The sequence below is a fragment of the Gymnodraco acuticeps genome, unplaced genomic scaffold (genome assembly GCF_902827175.1).
Source record: "Gymnodraco acuticeps unplaced genomic scaffold, fGymAcu1.1, whole genome shotgun sequence".
Lineage (NCBI taxonomy): Eukaryota > Metazoa > Chordata > Actinopteri > Perciformes > Bathydraconidae > Gymnodraco > Gymnodraco acuticeps.
Window position 1 is genome coordinate 221,458 of NW_022991461.1, and position 19,247 is coordinate 240,704.

The following is a 19,247-nucleotide window of genomic DNA, read 5'->3' on the forward strand; positions in this document are numbered from 1 at the left end:
GGTTCAGTGATCATGTCTTTTCCCATTTAGCATGAACGCAGCATCGTTCAATCACATTTCAGGGATAGGTGAATTATAACCTGGCTGTATTTCGGCAAAAATAATCCAATCACCGAGTTTACAATTCTGTCACGTGGGGCACGTCTTGAGAGAAAATCAATTCACTTTCCATAGGCTATTATTCTTATTTTTAGTTGAATTCAGCGACTATGCATTGTTCCCAAATGGAAAAACTAAGCACATTTTGTACGCTGTAATTCATTCGCGACTGGATTGTATTCCATGGCAACTGTGGCGGAGGCTCGTGGATGTGGTTTTAGGAGTAGCTTGCCAACTCAAAATGACACAAAACATTATTTATTAGAAGGCTCCGATTAATGAAAGAGGATGTCCTTTCCTTGTGGTACAATACTTCTATATGATGCGACGTTTTACAGAATAGATGGGGATAAGTAGGTCTACTTCCGGTTCCTCCCACGTAGAAGGGTCTAGCCAGTCACAGCGCTGTTACGGGAAGCTCGTAGGCTCAAACAGCTGTTAAACCCTTCGCGATCAGCGATCCCGACGGTCCGATATTCTTCCGGTAGCGAGCATGGGGCCGCTATTCAAGGCAAAGGCGCTGCTTGTGTCGGTCGGTGAGGTGTTGCAGTGTGCCTTTGGTCGGTAGTGACGGACAGACGGACAGCTGGCTGAGCGGAGAGCCTCGGCAGAGAACGGCTCAGTTGGCGACTTCAAGGCGACTGCTGTGATGCTACGTAGGCAGCTGGAAGAAATGGGATTTCCTGCTATGAGAGAGAGTCTTTGAGCCCGGAGCCTCGGACTTGCCTCTTCTATTTTACCTTATTTTTAACTGAGTTGGTTGGTTTGCTTTACAGACGCGGTGCTGTTCGGATAGCTACAGAGGGCACTGGTCGCTTGGGGAAGCTTTGGGGAATGGCAGGTCGAAGCCGAAGAGCCTGGTTTAGTGTTCTGCTGGGGTTGGTGGTCGGGTTCACGCTGGCTTCCAGACTCGTCTTACCCAAGGCGACCGAGCTAAAGAAAGCCGGACAGAAACGGACGGCGAACCCTGCAGGCTGTGGACTGAACGGGGGTCACAGGAAGGAATACGACGGAGTACTATGGCCACCGCAAGATAACAGTTTACCGGCGACCGAGAAGCCTGGCTCCGGGTCCAATCATTTCCTGTTCGTCGGTGTGATGACTGCCCAGAAGTACCTGAACAGCCGGGCTGTGGCGGCTCATCGGTGAGTGTCTCAGCGTGGAGCTGCCGGGGCTCTGTACACCTGTAGGCTGCCTTCTCTGTCGGCTCACCTTTAGGAACATGGACCAATAAACAGAGGTGGAAGAAGTACTCAGATGTTGTACTTTTAAGTAAAAGAGTGTATTAATACTCTGTTACAAGTAAAAGTCCTGCATTTAAATGTTACTCAAGAAAAGAAGCATCAAAATATAGTGAAAGTAGCGACAGTAAAAGTATTCGTTGTGCAGATTGGTCCATTTCAGAATAATATATATGATATGTTTTATAATGATTGATCATGAAAGTGTTCTCAAAGCTGGTAAAGGTGCAGCTAGTTTGAATGACTTTGTATACTGCAGGGTAGCTGGTGGATTTACTCCAGGTGGAACTAAAGTCTGATTTAACACTTGATTATATTTCACATCATTCATCCACATCTGTGAAGTAACTAAAGGGATTAAATACATGTAGTGGAGGAAAAGTACACAATTTAAAAGTCTCTCAAAATTGCCAGTCCCAATAAATCACTTTCGATGGGCTGCATGGTCTTTCATAGATGCCATTATCACCACCCAATGTCAGAGTGTGTCATTGGTTCTCACTGATGGCAGGCTCCCAGTACTCTATTTAAAACCCTTTTTAGGGAATTCACAAGCAAACACAACATTTGACTAATGCAGAGTGTGGGATATGGTGTTTTACTGCTGGGCGGGCATTACTCGAAGAGCCCTGTGAATCGTCGTGTTTCCAGTATATCAAATACTAATTTAGCCCTTTAAAAGGACAGTCTGCCAGAGACCCAGTGATATCTCAAAATGACTTGTTTGTTCAGACTAACAAAGGTGTAGTCACATTCATTGACAGTGCTTTACAAATGAGAAATACATTAATAGACACATTTTTAGCATTTAGTGCCCAGTGGCACGTTTTTAACTCTGTTCCAGGGATCATAATGTTATATCAGTCTTTAGTCCAACACAGATTGCCTTTACATTTCAGCAGCCCTCTGATAGATTCTCAGACGTTGTTTCTGAGGCTGGCAGATTTACATGTGCTGTAGAGACCTGTGTCATTCACACCCCAGACAGAAGCTCAGCACCGTCACTTCCGCCCAGATGCTCCAGCCCTGAGATTAGCAGCTGTTCTCCTGGAAATAATAAGTAGCACTTGGACAAGCAGATACTCATAATGTCTGAACTCTATGAACAATATTATTTCCTGTGTGTAGTGATGTAAATGTTTAAATGAAGGCCTGAACATCTTCCAACAGGACTGTGATGTTGTTGCAGGAGAGTGTTTTATAGTGAAGGCCTCCTCTACTGTTTTTATTTTCAATCAGGACCCATGGTCTGTGAATGAAGTCAACATGCGAACTGTTCATTCTGTTAAACAGCTCTTTTTACCTAGGTCTGAATTGAAATGCCTAACAGTACTATCATCTTTTTGATGAGTTCATCCTAAAGAAACGCTCGGAGTGAATTAAAGGTACTCCTGGAAGGCAGCGATACAGTGTAGATGTAAAGGGCTTTTATTGTGAAAGGCAGGAACGGAAGGAGCTGTTGTCCTTTAACAGTCTGGAAGCAATACAGTTTTCCGTCTTGTTTCGGACTACAGAGACTCAATGTTATTGTTATATGATCTTGATGAGTAAAGGCTCATAGCGCTTGGCTGCAGTCATGTTTCACTCCGAGTCTGCGATGTCCACAAGAGAACATGTTCTGACAATGTTTTACACCGCTTAGAGAAATACAAATGTAGTGGATAGCAAAGCAACTCATCAGACAAGGGGATGTGGTTCATCACCATATATTAATACATTACAGTACAACAAACTTTTCAGATAAGTTTTGTTTTGGGCAACTTTGATCTTCCCCCAGAAAGGCACGGATGTCAAATGCAGGATGTAGATTTGATCAGCTGCTCATGTTGAACATCAATATGACTTCCTGTTGGGTTTACGATATGCCTCGCGCTGACTTTTTTGTGCGTCCCGTCATGCTACATATGTAGAGTTTCAGACTTTTAGGTGAAAGCACAACCAAACGCTGCTTGTTAGGGCGCGCTATAGAGCCTGTTTGTGCGCAAATGACGAAACCCCCAATAGAAATATATATTTACACCTGACCCGACAAGTGTTAAAAAAACATCCGTCTTTTACTTTTTCTAAGGCCCTCAAAAAGACAATTCATTTGGTAGAAAAAATCATTCCTAGGATTACAATAGGTCTTCGACTTTGTCGAGCTCAGGCCCTGATGAGCCAACATGTGGCGTTAGTGCACACAGTGTAAACTCTATTCTCTTGCTATTACTATTCAGCCCACATTCTACTTTGTTCCCATTGCACAGAGTACAGTTACTAAGACAACAAATGCATTTCAGCAGAGTACATACAAAATGAACAGAAGAGACACTAGAGAATAAATGTAGAACAAACATTAAGGCATTTCTATGAAAAAGTTTATAGATATTTATGAGGTAGGTAACATGAGCTGATGCATATTACAAAAAATCCTGCTTATCCATCATTTCCCTTTTCTTGACTCTGTGTGTTCACAGGACGTGGGCGCAGACAGTTCCAGGACGTGTAGAGTTCTTCTCCAGCGAAGGCTCTGACACCTCTATACCCATTCCCATAGTGGCTCTGAAGAATGTAGATGACTCTTACCCACCGCAGAAAAAGTCCTTCATGATGCTAAAGTACATGCATGACCATTACCTGGACAAGTACGAGTGGTTCATGAGGGCCGATGACGACGTCTACATCAAGAGTGAGAAGCTGGAGAGCTTCCTGCGCAGCCTCAACAGTAGTGAGGCCATCTTTCTGGGACAAACAGGCATGGGGGCCCGGGACGAGCTGGGTAAACTAGCTCTGGAGCCTGGGGAAAACTTCTGCATGGGGGGGCCAGGGGTCATCATGAGCCGTGAGGTCCTCAAGAGGATGGTGCCTCACATTCGAGAATGTCTACAGGAGATGTACACCACCCATGAAGACGTGGAGATTGGCCGCTGTGTCAGGAGGTTTGCCGGGGTCCAGTGTGTCTGGTCCTATGAGGTAAGATGTTGTCATTCACATACTTCATATATGAAGCAGTCTCTCAGTTCCCACTGTGTGTGAAGGGATACTTTACAAGTTGCATAAAACAAAAAAGTTTGACCTCAGAAACTGCACAGTTGATTACATTCAGTCAGAATTGAAGATGCAAGAGAAAGAAGGGCCTAATTTGGCCTGGTGGCCTTCTGGTCTGTCACACCGCTCATGGCATGTGCTTCTCCTGAAACACAGGAAATGAGTTCCACTACAGCAGCTGAAGCTTCACAGAGAGCTGTGTGACTGCTCAACCCTGTCTTTCCTATGTTTTATACACATTTGTTGGCAGTTATGTCTCACTGAAATGAAGTTGTTGCTGAGAAACAAAAGAGCATACAGGAAGAGTTCTATAAATAGAACAACCGCCCTGTTCTTTTGGCTCTGGTGCCATACGTTGTTCCAGAGGAGCCTATCGCAACATGCGTTGGATACGAGGCACTTAGAGGCAGGCAGATACCCTTATAAAGGCTGCTGGTCTATTCCGCTTTATTTATACTCAAAAGCTGTTGAGACTGCAGGCAGAGACTTTTCTGCCCAGCTTGTTCTCCGTTACATTATTACCCAAACAGCCAGGGGCCGTGTCAACTATTCTTTGAAGAAGCTAGCAAGTCATAAATCAAACATAGCTGCATGCTCTGCTTTACAGCATCTTAATGCTGAGAAACCACTGTTGTGTAAATGATAATAGTTAACGGCTGTTTGACCCTCACTGTGGTCTAAACGAAGTTTCATACAGATGTTTGCAGCGGTCTAGTTATCAACAGAGCAACATGATGTCTCAGCAGGAGAATCCGTGTCTTCGTTCTTTGGTTATTCCGTTTCAAAACCGAATAGGAACAACTCAAAACTCGTGTTGTTATTCCGTTTTAAAACCAAAACGGGAAATCGAATAAATCAACTTTTTGGTTTTGTTTGACTAAGAGGACGTGTATCTTCGGACCATTTGTTTTTCTATATTTATTTACATGTAAATGCGAAGCTCTCGGAAGTGATTTAAAAACAAAAGCACTCGTATGCTAAAATACACTTGCATTGAAGCACTACAGTATCCGGTTAAAAGAACCGTGATAATATCATAAACAAGGTGAATTTAGGCTAGTTCCTTGCGCTCACAACGATGAGCGTCGTATATCTGTGTCTAAAACGGACAACATTGTTAGGAGATTTAAACTATACAGCGATTCTGCACTGCGGTCACTCAGCCGCCTCGCGTTCGCTTGGTCAAATCAGAAGCGCTTCATTTTTTGAAGCTGCAATGACTGGGGCTGATGGGAAGAGGAGGCTTTCTTAAGGTTTTTTAATATTATAAAAAATAGCACTCTTGTACTCAGAACAAATCCAACGCGAGGCCATTTTAGACATAGAGATACTACGCTTAGAGGCTTATCGTGGTGACGCGAGGAACTAGCCTAAATTCACCTGGTGTTCCGTTGTTTATAATATGATCACGTTTCCTTTAACCAGATACTGTTGTGCTTCAATGCAAGTGCTTTTGTTTTGAAATCACTTCGAGAGCTTCGCGTTTACTTGTAAATAAATAAAAACAAATGGTCAAAAAGTTGTTCCCATTTTGGTTTTAAAACAGAAAAACAAAACAAGTTTTTAGTTTTTCCTACTCGAATAACCAAAGAACCAACCATACACGGATTCAGGAGGCTCTGGCTGTTTCTCAATGTCGAGTAAGGCTGCTCCAGAGCCACTATTTCAAGCATAGAGTGCCGCCCAAGTACTGTTCCAATGTCCAGCATACTTGGAATTCTACCGAGCCCGGCGTACTTCGTTTGGAGAAATGTCGAGGCTGCACATGTGTAGACTCCGCGGTCTTAAAATCCCCACAATGCTTTGCACACGGACCAATTTCCCCAAATCTGTGGTGGAAAGTGTAAGGCGGGGCCTCTCATATGACGCACACCTGCACACTTGCTCGCCTGTTCTTCTCTTCGTTTTCCGAATGCCAGGAAGGATTCTTGCCTCGCTTCTGAAGCAAGTGACTCGAAGACATGTCCTACCAAGGAAGCGTACTCGACATTGAGAAACACCCTCTGTCTCCGTTTGCTCTGCAGCTTTCTAGTCGTATCTTTCCAGATGACCTTGACATGTGTCAGTGTACTCCTTCCGTTTTTGTGAAACAAAGCAGACCTACATTCAAGATCACTCTTTTGAACAGGAAATCCAATAGTCCTGAAATGCATCGTCATCTTAATGTTTCAGAGCCCTCTTAAAGGTCCTACATTTCTACATCATCAGACAGACAAGCTCATTCTAGAGAATCTAGACCAAGAGACGGGAAGTAACTGCCCACACTCATGAGCCATGTCTCAACATGCTCTTATCTGCTCACCCCCCCTCCCACACACACACACACACACACACACACACACACACACACACACACACACACACACACACACACACACACACATTCTGTCTGACTCTCTTTTTTTTAATTGCAGTTAATGAAATATTTAGATGTATCACATTGTGGATCATATACAGTATATAAAACAAATGATTTGTATAAACTTGTGTCTGTGTCAATAAGAGTGACGTGTGTGAAGATGAATACATTAACATTGTGTTTGAGTTTCAGTCCTGAAACTTCAGATGAGTGAAGTAACTTCTTGTTAAAGGTGTGTAAATGAAATTAGACATTGTTAGTCTGTTGACTTGCTTATGAGGAATGACTCTGTGATCAGAGGCTGTCTAGTTGGATATCTTTATATCCGTTGTCTCACTTAGTTAAATAATAATGTTTGAGTTTGAATATGAAATGGAGTTGTTCACTCGGCGCTCTGTGCTCCCCCTCTGTCCCTCCTCAGTACTGGCTCTGCACCTTGTTTACACTCGTCATCCAGAAGCCAACAGAAATGGAAGGCCAGAAGTGCTGAATTAGCACAAGTTACAGCTACAAGTGCAGGCTGTGTGTGGTAGCAGCAGCAAGCACTGCTCTGCAGGATGGTTGCATTCTGGGAGATTTTAGAAGTCTACTAGCGACCGCTGCAACCTTACTATAGGGGGACTTTCCTCATTGAGGGGCACTTTGTGTCATCATTTGGTCTTATACATGTTGCATAGGATCTGCTTTTCCACTGCATGGCCCTGGCACCTCCCCCTGTGTTACTTTGTAACCTTTTTTTTTCTTCAGACATGCTCCTTCTTTAAACTTCATCAAACTATGGAGCAACCTCAGAAAGGTTAGTCAGTGTCTGGCCAAGTCATTCATCGGAGTTGGGGGGTATCGAGTAAACACTTGATGACTGGCTTTTGATCACAAAAGCACCTTAGTGACTCCTAAATACATACCATCATGCAATCACACCATTCCAATGATACTACTGTTACATCTTAACTTAACCTCATAAATGACTTATAATCTCTGGCCAGAAACTAAATGAAAAAGACCAAGACCCAGGAACCCCTTCCTGAATGTTAAAGCCTGCTGACTTGACTGTATGAGGTGAGCAGCAGCCTGCTGTACTCGGGAGCCCTGAGACCTTCCCTCCCCCACCCTGCATGCCAGCTCACAAACAAGCTCCAACACAGCTAATGGGAATCACAAGGCTGCACTGCTGAGAGCTGAGTCCACCTCCTAATCCTCACCTCTGCTGAGCGGCCCCCTCACTGTGCTGCCTGCCACAGCACTGCCGCTCATTCAGGATTAACTGGGTTCCAATGTATTCCTTCTTATCTTAATGTCATTTGTACATATCAAAAGCTACACATGGCTTCATATCTTACATAAAGTGTCTGGCCTACAGTGGTACATACAGCATGCATACAGGCAAATGTACTGAACTGAAAATGGATCATTTAATATTTGTACTGGTCAGTTTAACCAGTGATTACATTTGAACAAATTCACCAAGTGCCTGCACTTTGCAGAAGAAATGTCTATTGTGGAAGGTTTCAAAGATCAGATCAAATTTGTATAAAATCATGAGGGAAAAATCCACAGACACCGGCTGAGGGGGTGGCCGATGCCTCGCATGTTCATCACAGATGTGCCAAACATGTGGACCTGTTGGGAGCTACAGACGGTGCGCAGAGAGGTCCAGATACAGCACATTAGATCCTGCGAGACCCTTTTCATTCTGGCCATCCTCTTGATACGTTTGTATTTGAAGAAATGACTGAAGCACAGCCATGTGATCATGGAGTTTTTACCCTGACAGAGGATTTCGCCGCGAGGATGGGTGCAGAGACTTGCGGCAAATTTGTTCAGTTTTGTTTCTATGGTTACCACCTTTGCTAGCTTGAGCCGCTTGCTGCACTTAGTTATTTGTAAGGTGTAGTGCAGGCTGTGGTTGTGCACACCACATTATTTAAAATAAAAGAAGATGTGAATTATAAAAAGTATTGCCATTTGGTAAACTCATTATAGCAACCATCCCAGAAAAGGTGAAAAACTATAAGTAAATGTTGCTTTGAGAAGCCATGCTGCTGGCCCGGGCCCAGCTGAGGTTCAGTGTGTCCCTGCAGAGAGAGGGCCAGGCTCCTCCTCCATCTCCATCCCACTGCCAACTCATGCTTTCCTTTTTTTACACCGCCTCCTTCTTTTCCGCTCTGATTGTATGCTTAGCAACTCTGAAGGACTGTTGAAGCAGAATGCTGACATGTTCTCTGCTTTCACTCCTCCAGCTACAAAGCCACAGCTTTCATTTTTATACTTTTTGAGTGAACTGAAAGAATGTGTATGAAATCATATCTGATCTGATAAGACACACTTGGCATTATGCGTATGAATGGTGCCTTTGTTTGTAGCTGATCACATGAACTGTCTTTACTTTTTTACTAAAGTCAGCATCCAGCTCTGTCTCCATGTGTTTCCTGTCTATGAATTGTCATGAGCATAGACGAGTCTTCCCTGTAGTTCTCTTCCAGTTTCCCTTTCTTCCTCTCCTGTAGTCAGAAGCCGTCTCCTCTCCTGTCTGCTTGGCACTCTAAACTGTGCCAGTCCAGGCCTGAGTCACGCTTCTGGACTCCTCCACCCTCTGATTATCTATTTTCCTTTTTTTTTCTTTCTCTCATTCAACTCTGACGTTAAAGCACTGACTGTAGGAAGAGTTGTTGAGAATAATCACATGCAAACACAAGCAGTGAAAGATGCTAAGCACCAACAGTCCATGAATTCATTCCAAAGTATGAATTATAGTAAATACTTTTTTAAAGCCGACCCATATACGATAAATCTACATCTACATACATATAAATATACATATATTTCAACGCGTTAATGTTTCAAGATTGATCACAAGCATTAACGTGTTAATGTTGAATGCCCTAATATGTATGTATTCCATTATATTACAGTTTATAACATTTCATTCAGCTGATGCTTTAGTCCAAAGCAACTTACAATAAGTTCAATAAACAGAAAAGTACAAGAATATTTGCTTAAAAATTTGACAAACTATTGAATTGCTAGTGCATTAATGTCAAATGGGCGTCGACACGCCCTGCTCAGATTGGTGTGTCCCGCACAGTTGTGTCTTTTCAGCCGTGCCTTTGGCCGATTCAACATGTTGAATCGGCCAAAGGCTGTCGGTAAAATAAATCACTCTGGTTGGCTGTTCAGCTAGCGAATCAGTGCATGAGAAGCGAAACGTAAGTGAGGGACCCAAACAAACTATTAAGAAGGCAAATCTGAGATTTCAATTAACTCCAGCTCTCGACACAGGTTCGGGAAAGCCCCATGAGCTTCTCGTTGTAGAGTGAAAATGGAACGCACACGCTATTTGTTGTTTGTTTATATCACGCAGTCTGTTCTTCTTCTCTCGGTTATCACGCAGTCTGTTCTTCTTCTCTCGGTGTATCACGCAGTCTGTCTTCCGGTTGTTGCCTCTTTTGAATAACGAATACACACTACCGCCGCCTGCTGGTAAGTAGAGTTATTGCCACTCATGCATGCGCAGTTCGTACGTGCTTCTTGGCCGTCTGCTGAAGTCTTTGCGGTGTGTTCCAGTGCGACACATGGCCAAGACACAGAGACGTGAGGCGACACAACAGTCGGGGTCCATCTGTGTCAGTTCTTTGGTGTCAGCTTGGTGTGTCTGGGCCTTTAGAGTTCATTTTGGGTCAGGCCTCCTTTTTGGAATTGTATGGATGACTTGGCTATCTAGCCAAGTCATCCATACAATTCCACAAACAGCTGCACCTGAGTGACTCATCTGAGTCACTCAGGTGCAGCTGTTTTTTTTTGTATCAGTTCATGAAAAAAAGAATTGATAATGAAGATGATGCATTCAGATGAGCTAACAGTAGAAGCTGTGTCCATCCTGAGGATGGTCCCTCCTCCATGTTCCAGCCATCATGACACCCATCACAGTCAATCACATTGGTGTTGTTAAGCCTCTAGCATCCTATTAGAGGAGATTAGTTTATAAGAGTCTTACAATGACCATACAGGTCCTCCCCTTGTGTTTCCTCTTCATAGTCAGTTACTGCTGATGTTTTTGGAGTTTCTAAGTCCATATTATACATGGTTGTGCATCTTAAATGCTCTCAATCCTTTTCTGAATCGCAGTGAGGTTTCCTGCCAGAGCGGAGCAAGGTTACCTCCCCTGCCGGATTCCCCAGGCTGTATGGACTCATATACAGTACTCATGTAGTTAAAGCTCTTACACATGTCCTTCAATTATCAGACATTAAAGTCTTCTTTCAATTTCCATTAAACTCTACAAAAAGTGATCTGTAGCTTGATACTGGCCGCTGGTCAGAATGTGAATGTACTGTTTGATCAGCTGAATCAAAACACACTCTGTCAGCTGTGTGTAGACAGTCGGGAACCAATGAAAAGTATAATTGCATTTTAAGTTATAAACCACACAAACGGGTATTTAAAATGCATTAAAAGTTACGTTCATGCTTCAGAGATGGAAAATAGACCAGGGTTGCAGTCGAATTGTCCAAAAATCCGCTCCTATCGTCTTTTCCTATCCATTATTCCTTAACCTCTGTGTGAAACGTCACAGGGTTAAGGAACAGTGCATAAGAGAATTCGAAAGGGTTTAGGAAAAAAGACTTGCGGTGCTTTGAGAATCCGACTGCACTCACACTATCCAACGTATTTATGATGCGCCAGCTGACGTCATGAATGTGCGTCTGCTGCTGTGGGGAAACTACAGTTTTATATACAGCAGACTACATGGATGTATAATAAGAACGGCGGACTACTGTAAGCCCACCTAGATACTCTGCACCGTGCTCTTATGGTGTTTTATGCTTTATGAATGTGGACAACAGTATAACATATATTCTTCATGACCAAAGTTGGAATTGAAATAAAAAATCAAAATGAAACTTATGCTTGTCACCCTAGGTCTGTGGTTGACACACATTTAGGAGACGGATCACGTTCTGTTCAGTCGGATAATCTCCACATGTCTACCCTACTTTTATAATTGTCTAATCATAAATATATTGATTAGATTTATGATTACTTTTATCATTTTCTAATCCTAAATCTATCGATTAGATTTATGATTCGAAACTTCCGGTTCATTTCACTCAGTCAGGAAGGTTCCTAAGCTAAATGGACAATTCGACCACAACCTTGGCCTGTGAAGATAGTGGTGCAGGAAAGACACACTCATGCACACACACACAAAGAAATAAACAGACAGGTGGTTGGGTCAGAGTTGGTCACAGTGTCATTTGACTTGGTGTGTAGTAAAGCCAGATTCCATCAGATTTGGGAGAGGCCTGTTGGATATGTTTTACATCTTCTCTCCACTGCTTTTGTAGCTGCCCTAACCTGCAGGCCTCTTCCACCTCTGCTATTCAATATGTAATTTTCAGTTAAGCATTGCACTATTTAGTCCTCACAGACAGCAGCAGATTTGCTATCACAACTGGAAACCCCTCAAGAACATCAACATATGATGATTAGATTTGCTCTTTGAATGTATGAGAAGGCTGGACTGAACACCATGAATGTCAGCATCATAGAGCCCTGACACAATTGGTTGCTTATGCAAGATGGCGGTAAGATACATTCAAGATGGCGGCAGGTGAGTCAGGTGCAGTCACAGCTTTTCTTAATATTCGTATTACTTTTACATTTTTGAAGTCATGTTGGCGACCTGCTACAAAACAGATATGCACACAATGCAGATCTGTTGAGCCACCAAACAAACCAAACCCTTGGAACGCACTCTAGTGGTGTCTGTTATTTTCCAATCTCGCATTTTAGGTGGACATTTAAAAATACGAAGCATTCAATCTAAAAGTGACTGCGCCCATCATATTTACTGGGCTCTAATTCAGATTTCCTGGTTTATCTGAGACCTGGGTTGCGGTCGGATAATCCAAAAATCAGCTCCTATCGTCTAACCCTATCGTCTATTCCTTGACCTCTGAGTGAAACGTCACGGGGTTAAGGGATAGTGGATAGGAGAATTCAAAAGGACTTAGGAGAAGAGACTGCGGTACTTTAGAGAATCCGACTGCACTTTCACTATCCGACGTGTTTATGATGCGCCAGCGGACGTCATGAATGAGTGAGTGCGTCTGCTGCTGTGGGGAAACTATGGAAACCAGGGCTGGACTAGGACAGCAAATCGGCCCTGGCATTTAGACCCAGACCGGCCCAAATCCATAAAACAAACGAATAGTAGCGGTTCCTGACAAGAACAATAACTCAGTATAATTTAAAAAAACGCTATTACTATCCTTTTTACGTACCAGGGGCAAACTAAACTAATACATACCACAAGTATGTGTAACTATCAATCATTAGAAATTAGACCTTCAAACCCTCTCACAAAGCGAACAGTCACCGAGCACTAATAGGGGGGTCTGATGGTGGTGGAGGCGGGGAGTGAGCGGATCAACAGCTTGAGCAGCTGTCAACTCAACATTGTAAATAACCAACCAAAAACGATCACCGGTTCATCTTGTTTTTGGTGTGAGAATAGTTTGGGCAGCGTGAGATTGAGAGTGAAAGCGTGTGTCACACGCCAGATGCGTGAGAGTTGGCAACCCTGGTTTACCTGCTGCAGGTGGGGCCGAACCATTTATACAAGAGGGAGATAATAGCTGTACTTATTTTTTAATGAGCCACATTCCATGATGCACCAACTTCAGACTTCCTTACAGAGCCCCTCCTCCAACACACACGAACATGACCAATGAAGGCACAAGATAAGTTTGTGCACAGAAGGAAGGCTGACAGGCAGGTAGGCCAACCCAAGTTCCCATCAGCAAAAACACGTGGGTTTGCTATCCTGGCTCCAAAATGGTGGAATGAGCTCCCCATTGAGATCAGGACAGCAGAAAGCCTACACATCTTCCAGACTGAAAACTCATCTCTTTCGACTCCACTTCGAGCGATAGAATTACTAACAAAGCACTTATATACTAATAAAGGACTGGCTTATCTAAAGCCAGTTGAGTAGCACTTGAAATGTTTGGCTCTATGAAACCTGATGTACTTATATGATTCTGTTTTCTTCAAGGTTGTGTCTACCTGGTGGAACGCACTTATTGTAAGTCGCTTTGGATAAAAGCCTCAGCTAAATGCAATGTAATGTCTGGGGGGGTATGCCAACAACTTAAAGAAAGTTTTAAAAATAACCCCTTAAATGATGACTTCTAGTGAATTTAGGGGGGGGGGGGGGGGACCCTATAGTGCCCTGCCTCCACTTTCTATGACAACACAATAGAGATAGGACCAGATGAGTCTACAGGATGAGGCGACGGCATCTTTTCTTGGGCTTGTTTCTCTCACAGATTGACCCTCTGATATGACTCCCTGATAAACACTGCTATGCCATTGATTAGGTTGAAAAGTGTTCCACATTCGATGACAGTTTGGGTAATTTCAGCCAGGACAAGATTAAGAACATGAGCATAGCACCACACATGGACATGAGTGGGTGACTGGGAGGTCATCAGTGCAGAAAATCCTTTGTACCAGCCTTGCATATTGGATGCTCCATCTGTTGCATTACTTATACACATGCCCTTGTCCAGTTTCAGATGCTCTAAGACCTCTGAGAGCAAGTTCACAAAGTATTGTCCGGTGGATGCATGGCACTTCACTAAAGCCACAAGCCTCTCTTGCACGGTCTCATTGACATATTTTAAGATGACTGAACACTGATCCTGAGAAGTTATGTCTTGTGTTGTGTCCAGCTGAACAGAAAACATACCGGCCTTCTGGACATCACTGGAGATACTTTCTTTGATTAGACTACCAACAGTTTCTATTATGGAGTTAACAGTAGTTTTGGAGAGTAGGGTGATGAGAGACCCTCTACCTTTTGTTCCACTGGATTGGTGCAATTTCTTGCTCTTCTCTACGCAATCATCCAGATGCTCTTTTAAGCAGACATCATACTTTCCTAATAAAAGGATGAGCTCCAAAAAGTTACCGTGGTCCATGGTGTTGTCAGCTAGCATATATGCTCCCTCATTCTCCACCTGCCTGCACTTTCACCACATCCACCACACGCTCCAAAACCTGACATCTCTTTCGGACTTGTTCCCTATGAGCAGACATCTGACTGCCAACAAACATGCTTTCGATGTCTGCTTTAGAGCACCGTAAGAAAAAAGCTTCAGCACAGGTTGAATGTGTAATGCTCTTTTCGTGCTCCTCTGTACGCTGGTGTGCGTGCCTCCAATCTGACATTCCAGTTATAAATGTGCCAGTGTCAGTCCTCTTCCCAAATGCCAGACATACAAAACAAAACGGCATATGACGTCCCTTGCAATATGTAAGCCACTTTCTGCTGGTGCCATCTTTACAGGTGAATGAATACCTTCTGCACAACTGGATTTCTGGTATGTTGTTGTGGGTGCTGTTCTAAAAACATCTGTAACATAGATGGCTCGGGGCGGGCAAAGTAATCTATGTCCTCCTGCTCTTTGCTCTCCTCACTCTCGCTGACACTCCTCCTCTGGGGATGCTACCTGGCTCAACACAATGATACAGAATGAATGGATTCCCTGATAGAGGTCCATACAAATAGGCATTGACATAACAATACCACACAGTTAATGGTCAAAACTACATGTGTGCCTCAATTTATCTATTTCTATATTATTCGATTTTATTTATTTGGGTCTACAACAGATGATACAAATGTTTGTGTCAGTAAATGTGTAGGCGGGGGTGTTTGTGAAAATAACGGGGACAGAGCTGCTGTCAGACGATCAGCTGTGCGGCGTCATCACAAACGGACGTCGCTTCACGTGACGCTCCGGAGGAAAGGACGTCCCATTGCTCTTAAAACTCATTTCCCTGCTTCTCGTGGTTTCCTTGCGTCTCTCCACGCTTCCCTGGTGGGAGGGACTAGTCGCAGGGAAACGACGCAAGTGAGGGACGCAAGGAATCCATTTAACCAAAGTGAGAAGGGCCCTTGGTCTCTGTTACGCTTTGGTTGGCTTCCTAATTGGAGAAGCATGTTATTGTTTGTACCACATGCAGTTCGGGTTTACAGGAGAATATATGCAGTGAACGGGTTATATCTACGTGTAAACTGATCGTTTATTTTTGATGCTGGGTGGCTGAATAGGCCACACCCCCTGTAAACAAACATTGATTTGTGCCGCTAGAGATCTTTTTGTTGCTCAAAACTATGACTGACATAAGTGTAGTTTTATGAACGGTTTGTCAGCGCTAAAATAATAAAATGTACTTACCAGAATAAACCTTACCTTTGCTCTGCTGTCCGAAGGTCCGTCACTGAAAAGAGTCCCCGGGATAACAACACTAGGGTTGTGCATCTTCACTGGTCTCACGATTCGATTATCCTGTCTTCGATTCGATATCACGATGCATAACAATGCGTTGCATCCTCAATTTTCTATATTACTACACAATGTGCACATGGCTTCTTTTTCATTGATGAATACATGCAGTAAGACAAATATGAACTCCCTTTTTATTATTTAGAAAGTGCATCAGAAATCAATCAGTCATTGGGATATGTATTTTTTATAAATCCTCTGGAGCAGAGAGAGGAGCTGTGGATTATTGTTATTGATCAGTGCATCAGTGTTTCTTAGTGTCAAAAACACTAAACTCACAACTTCAAATGAAAGCGTTTAGTTTATTTAAAAACATTATAATCTTTTCTTTTTTTTTTCAAACACCTTGAATTTCAGGGGGGGCGCGGGGCTTATAAGAGGAAAAGATGCCTGTTTTATTTGCTATTATTTCCATCAGGAAATGTACAACCTAACCCTGGTCCACCCAGTAGTAGTAGTCAGATCACTACTCCTGCTGATTTTAAAGCTAGGTCTGGGTTGGCATTCATCCACTTGAATGCGTGTAGTCTTTTACCTAAACTAGATTTTGTCCGCATTTGGGCAAGCTCGACTGACGCTGACGTCATTGTTTTATCAGAAACATGGCTAAACAAATCTATTTTGGCCTCCGACATTGCCTTAAATGGTTATAATGTGTATCGTTCCGACCGGCCTAATAAAGGTGGTGGCGTTGCCATTTATGTTAAGAATAAGTTCAGTGTATCCACATTAGTTTCCAAATCTATCAGTAAGCATGTGAAGCTGACCGTTGAGCGGCCCAGACCAAGCAAGGAGGCAGAGGCAGAACATCCAAAAATATAACCCGACGTGGGCATTTATTAAAATAATGTGCACAAAGTTCACAGCCTCAATCCTGCTGTTCTCCTTGCACAGATCCTGCCGCCACCAGGATCTCACACACACTACCAGCCTCTCAATCAGACAGGGAACAGAGCCTAAATACACACACTCAAATCAGCACAACAAGACACAGGTGAGGGGGGAGGAGACAACACAGGACACCAGGAACACACAATCATCAGCCACAGACCTCAACTGTACTGTGCAATCACGCTAATAAAGTGCCATATTACCCGGCCTGAAGCCGTCAGTCCATAGTGACGCAAACCTTCGTCACATTTCCTTCCCCCTCTCCCCAGGAAGCACAGTGTCCCCACAGTCTCGGCTTCGGGACAACCAGTCAGCCACCCGGTCTCAACGCCGCCTCCTCCGCCACCTCCAGCGGGGCCAGCGGGGCCAGCGAAGCCGCTGTCAACCATGTCGTGACGCCACCCATCCGGAAGCTGTCCTGTCCTGTTGCAATGCGTTGGTCTGCCTCCAGCACGACCCAGGCTCTGTCGACTCCTCGTGGGTCCGGGTCCGCCTCCTCCTGCTTGTCTCTCATCTCCTGCTGCTTGTCTCTCGTCTCCTGCTGCCTCAACAGCCGTGGCCCCCTGGTCCGTTCCAGGCATAGCCACCCCCAGCCGCGGTTCCTCTCTTTGGTCCCTCTTCTTTCCTCTCGTAATTTTCACCTCCTTACTTGGTCAAATCCCACTTCTGACACCAATTGTGAAGCTGACCGTTGAGCGGCCCAGACCAAGCAAGGAGGCAGAGGCAGAACGTCCAAAAATATAACCCGACGTGGGCATTTATTAAAATAATGTGCACAAAGTTCACAGCCTCAATCCTGCTGTTCTCCTTGCACACATCCTGCCGCCACCAGGATCTCACACACACTACCAGCCTCTCAATCAGACAGGGAACAGAGCCTAAATACACACACTCAAATCAGCACAACAAGACACAGGTGTGGGGGGAGGAGACAACACAGGACACCAGGTGCACACAATCATCAGCCACAGACCTCAACTGTACTGTGCAATCACGCTAATAAAGTGCCATATTACCCGGCCTGAAGCCGTCAGTCCATAGTGACGCAAACCTTCGTCACAAAGCAATTCGAATTTTTAGCCTTAAATATAGAAGTGGCAAAGGGTCAACAGGTCATGGTGGTGGGCTGTTACAGACCCTCCTCAGCTGTCAAGGACTCCTTGTCTTCATTGGCAAATCTTTTATTGCAACTTGACTACAAGGAAATAGTGCTACTTGGAGATTTTAACTGGGACTGGTTAACTGCAGTGTCAGTATTAAAAACCTTTGTATCTCTTTGAATGTTACTCAGATTGTAGACAGTCCTACTCGCCCTAACATTAAGTCCCCTAATAAATCCTCCCTAATTGATCTCATTCTAACCAATGTTCCCTATAAATACTCATCTGTGGGCGTATTTGCTAATGATCTGAGTGATCACTGTGTTGTAGCCACAATTAGGGACACTAAGGTCCAAAAGGTTAAACCTCGTATTATCATCAAGAGAGACATAAAACATTTTGTGGAGCAGGGTTTTGTACATGACCTGTTTGGGTTTGATTGGGGAAAAATTGATCTGTGTGCTGATGTAGAAACTGCATGGTCTTATTTATATCTTGGTTTTATGGAGATCATTGATAGACATGCACCCCTGAGTACATTTAGAGTAAAGGGCCGAGACAATCCTTGGTTTTCTGCTTAACTGTCCAGTCTCCTGCATGAGAGAAACAAGGCCTGGGCAAAGGCTAGGAAATCAGGCTCAGAGGTAGAATGGCTGCGTTTTAGGCAGCTAAGGAATAGCTTCACATCTCAAATCAAAAGTGCTAAGTCTAAGTATTATCTGTCAGTTACCACAAAGAACCTGAATAATCCTAGAACATTTTGGAAAGCCATAACATCGTTATCCACCGGTGAGATCCGTAATGAGCTACCTCCTTGCCTTACCACAGCATCTGGCACTATATCGGACAGGGCCACTATGTTAAATTGTTTTAATGAGCATTTTGTGTCCTGTGGTTCTCTGTTTGATTCAGTTACTAACTCTGCTGCTGTGAACACCACAGTCTGTGACTCTGAAAAACGTGTTTTGGAAAACCCCTTCAGTTTTTCTCCTTTTTCTATTGAAGCCGTTCATGAAGCCTTCACCATGTTAGATCCTAAGAAACCTGCTGGTCTGGACAACGTAGAACCTTTCTTTTTAAAGATAGCTGCAGATTTTATTGAACCACCTCTTACTTCTCTTTTTAACCTCTCCCTCAGCACGAACACAATTCCAAAAATATGGAAGTCAGCTTA

At 43.8% G+C, this 19,247-nt stretch overlaps 1 protein-coding gene across 1 annotated transcript; it reads left to right on the forward strand.

The window, feature by feature from the left end:
- The first annotated feature begins 491 nt into the window (after positions 1-491).
- Positions 492-17,717, forward strand: chsy3 (chondroitin sulfate synthase 3). Its single transcript, XM_034196606.1, has 3 exons — positions 492-1,244; positions 3,797-4,292; positions 17,243-17,717. Exons 1-3 carry the CDS (start codon positions 934-936, stop codon positions 17,666-17,668), a joined length of 1,233 nt encoding a protein of 410 aa, XP_034052497.1. The 5' UTR covers positions 492-933; the 3' UTR covers positions 17,669-17,717.
- Positions 17,718-19,247: the final 1,530 nt, after the last annotated feature.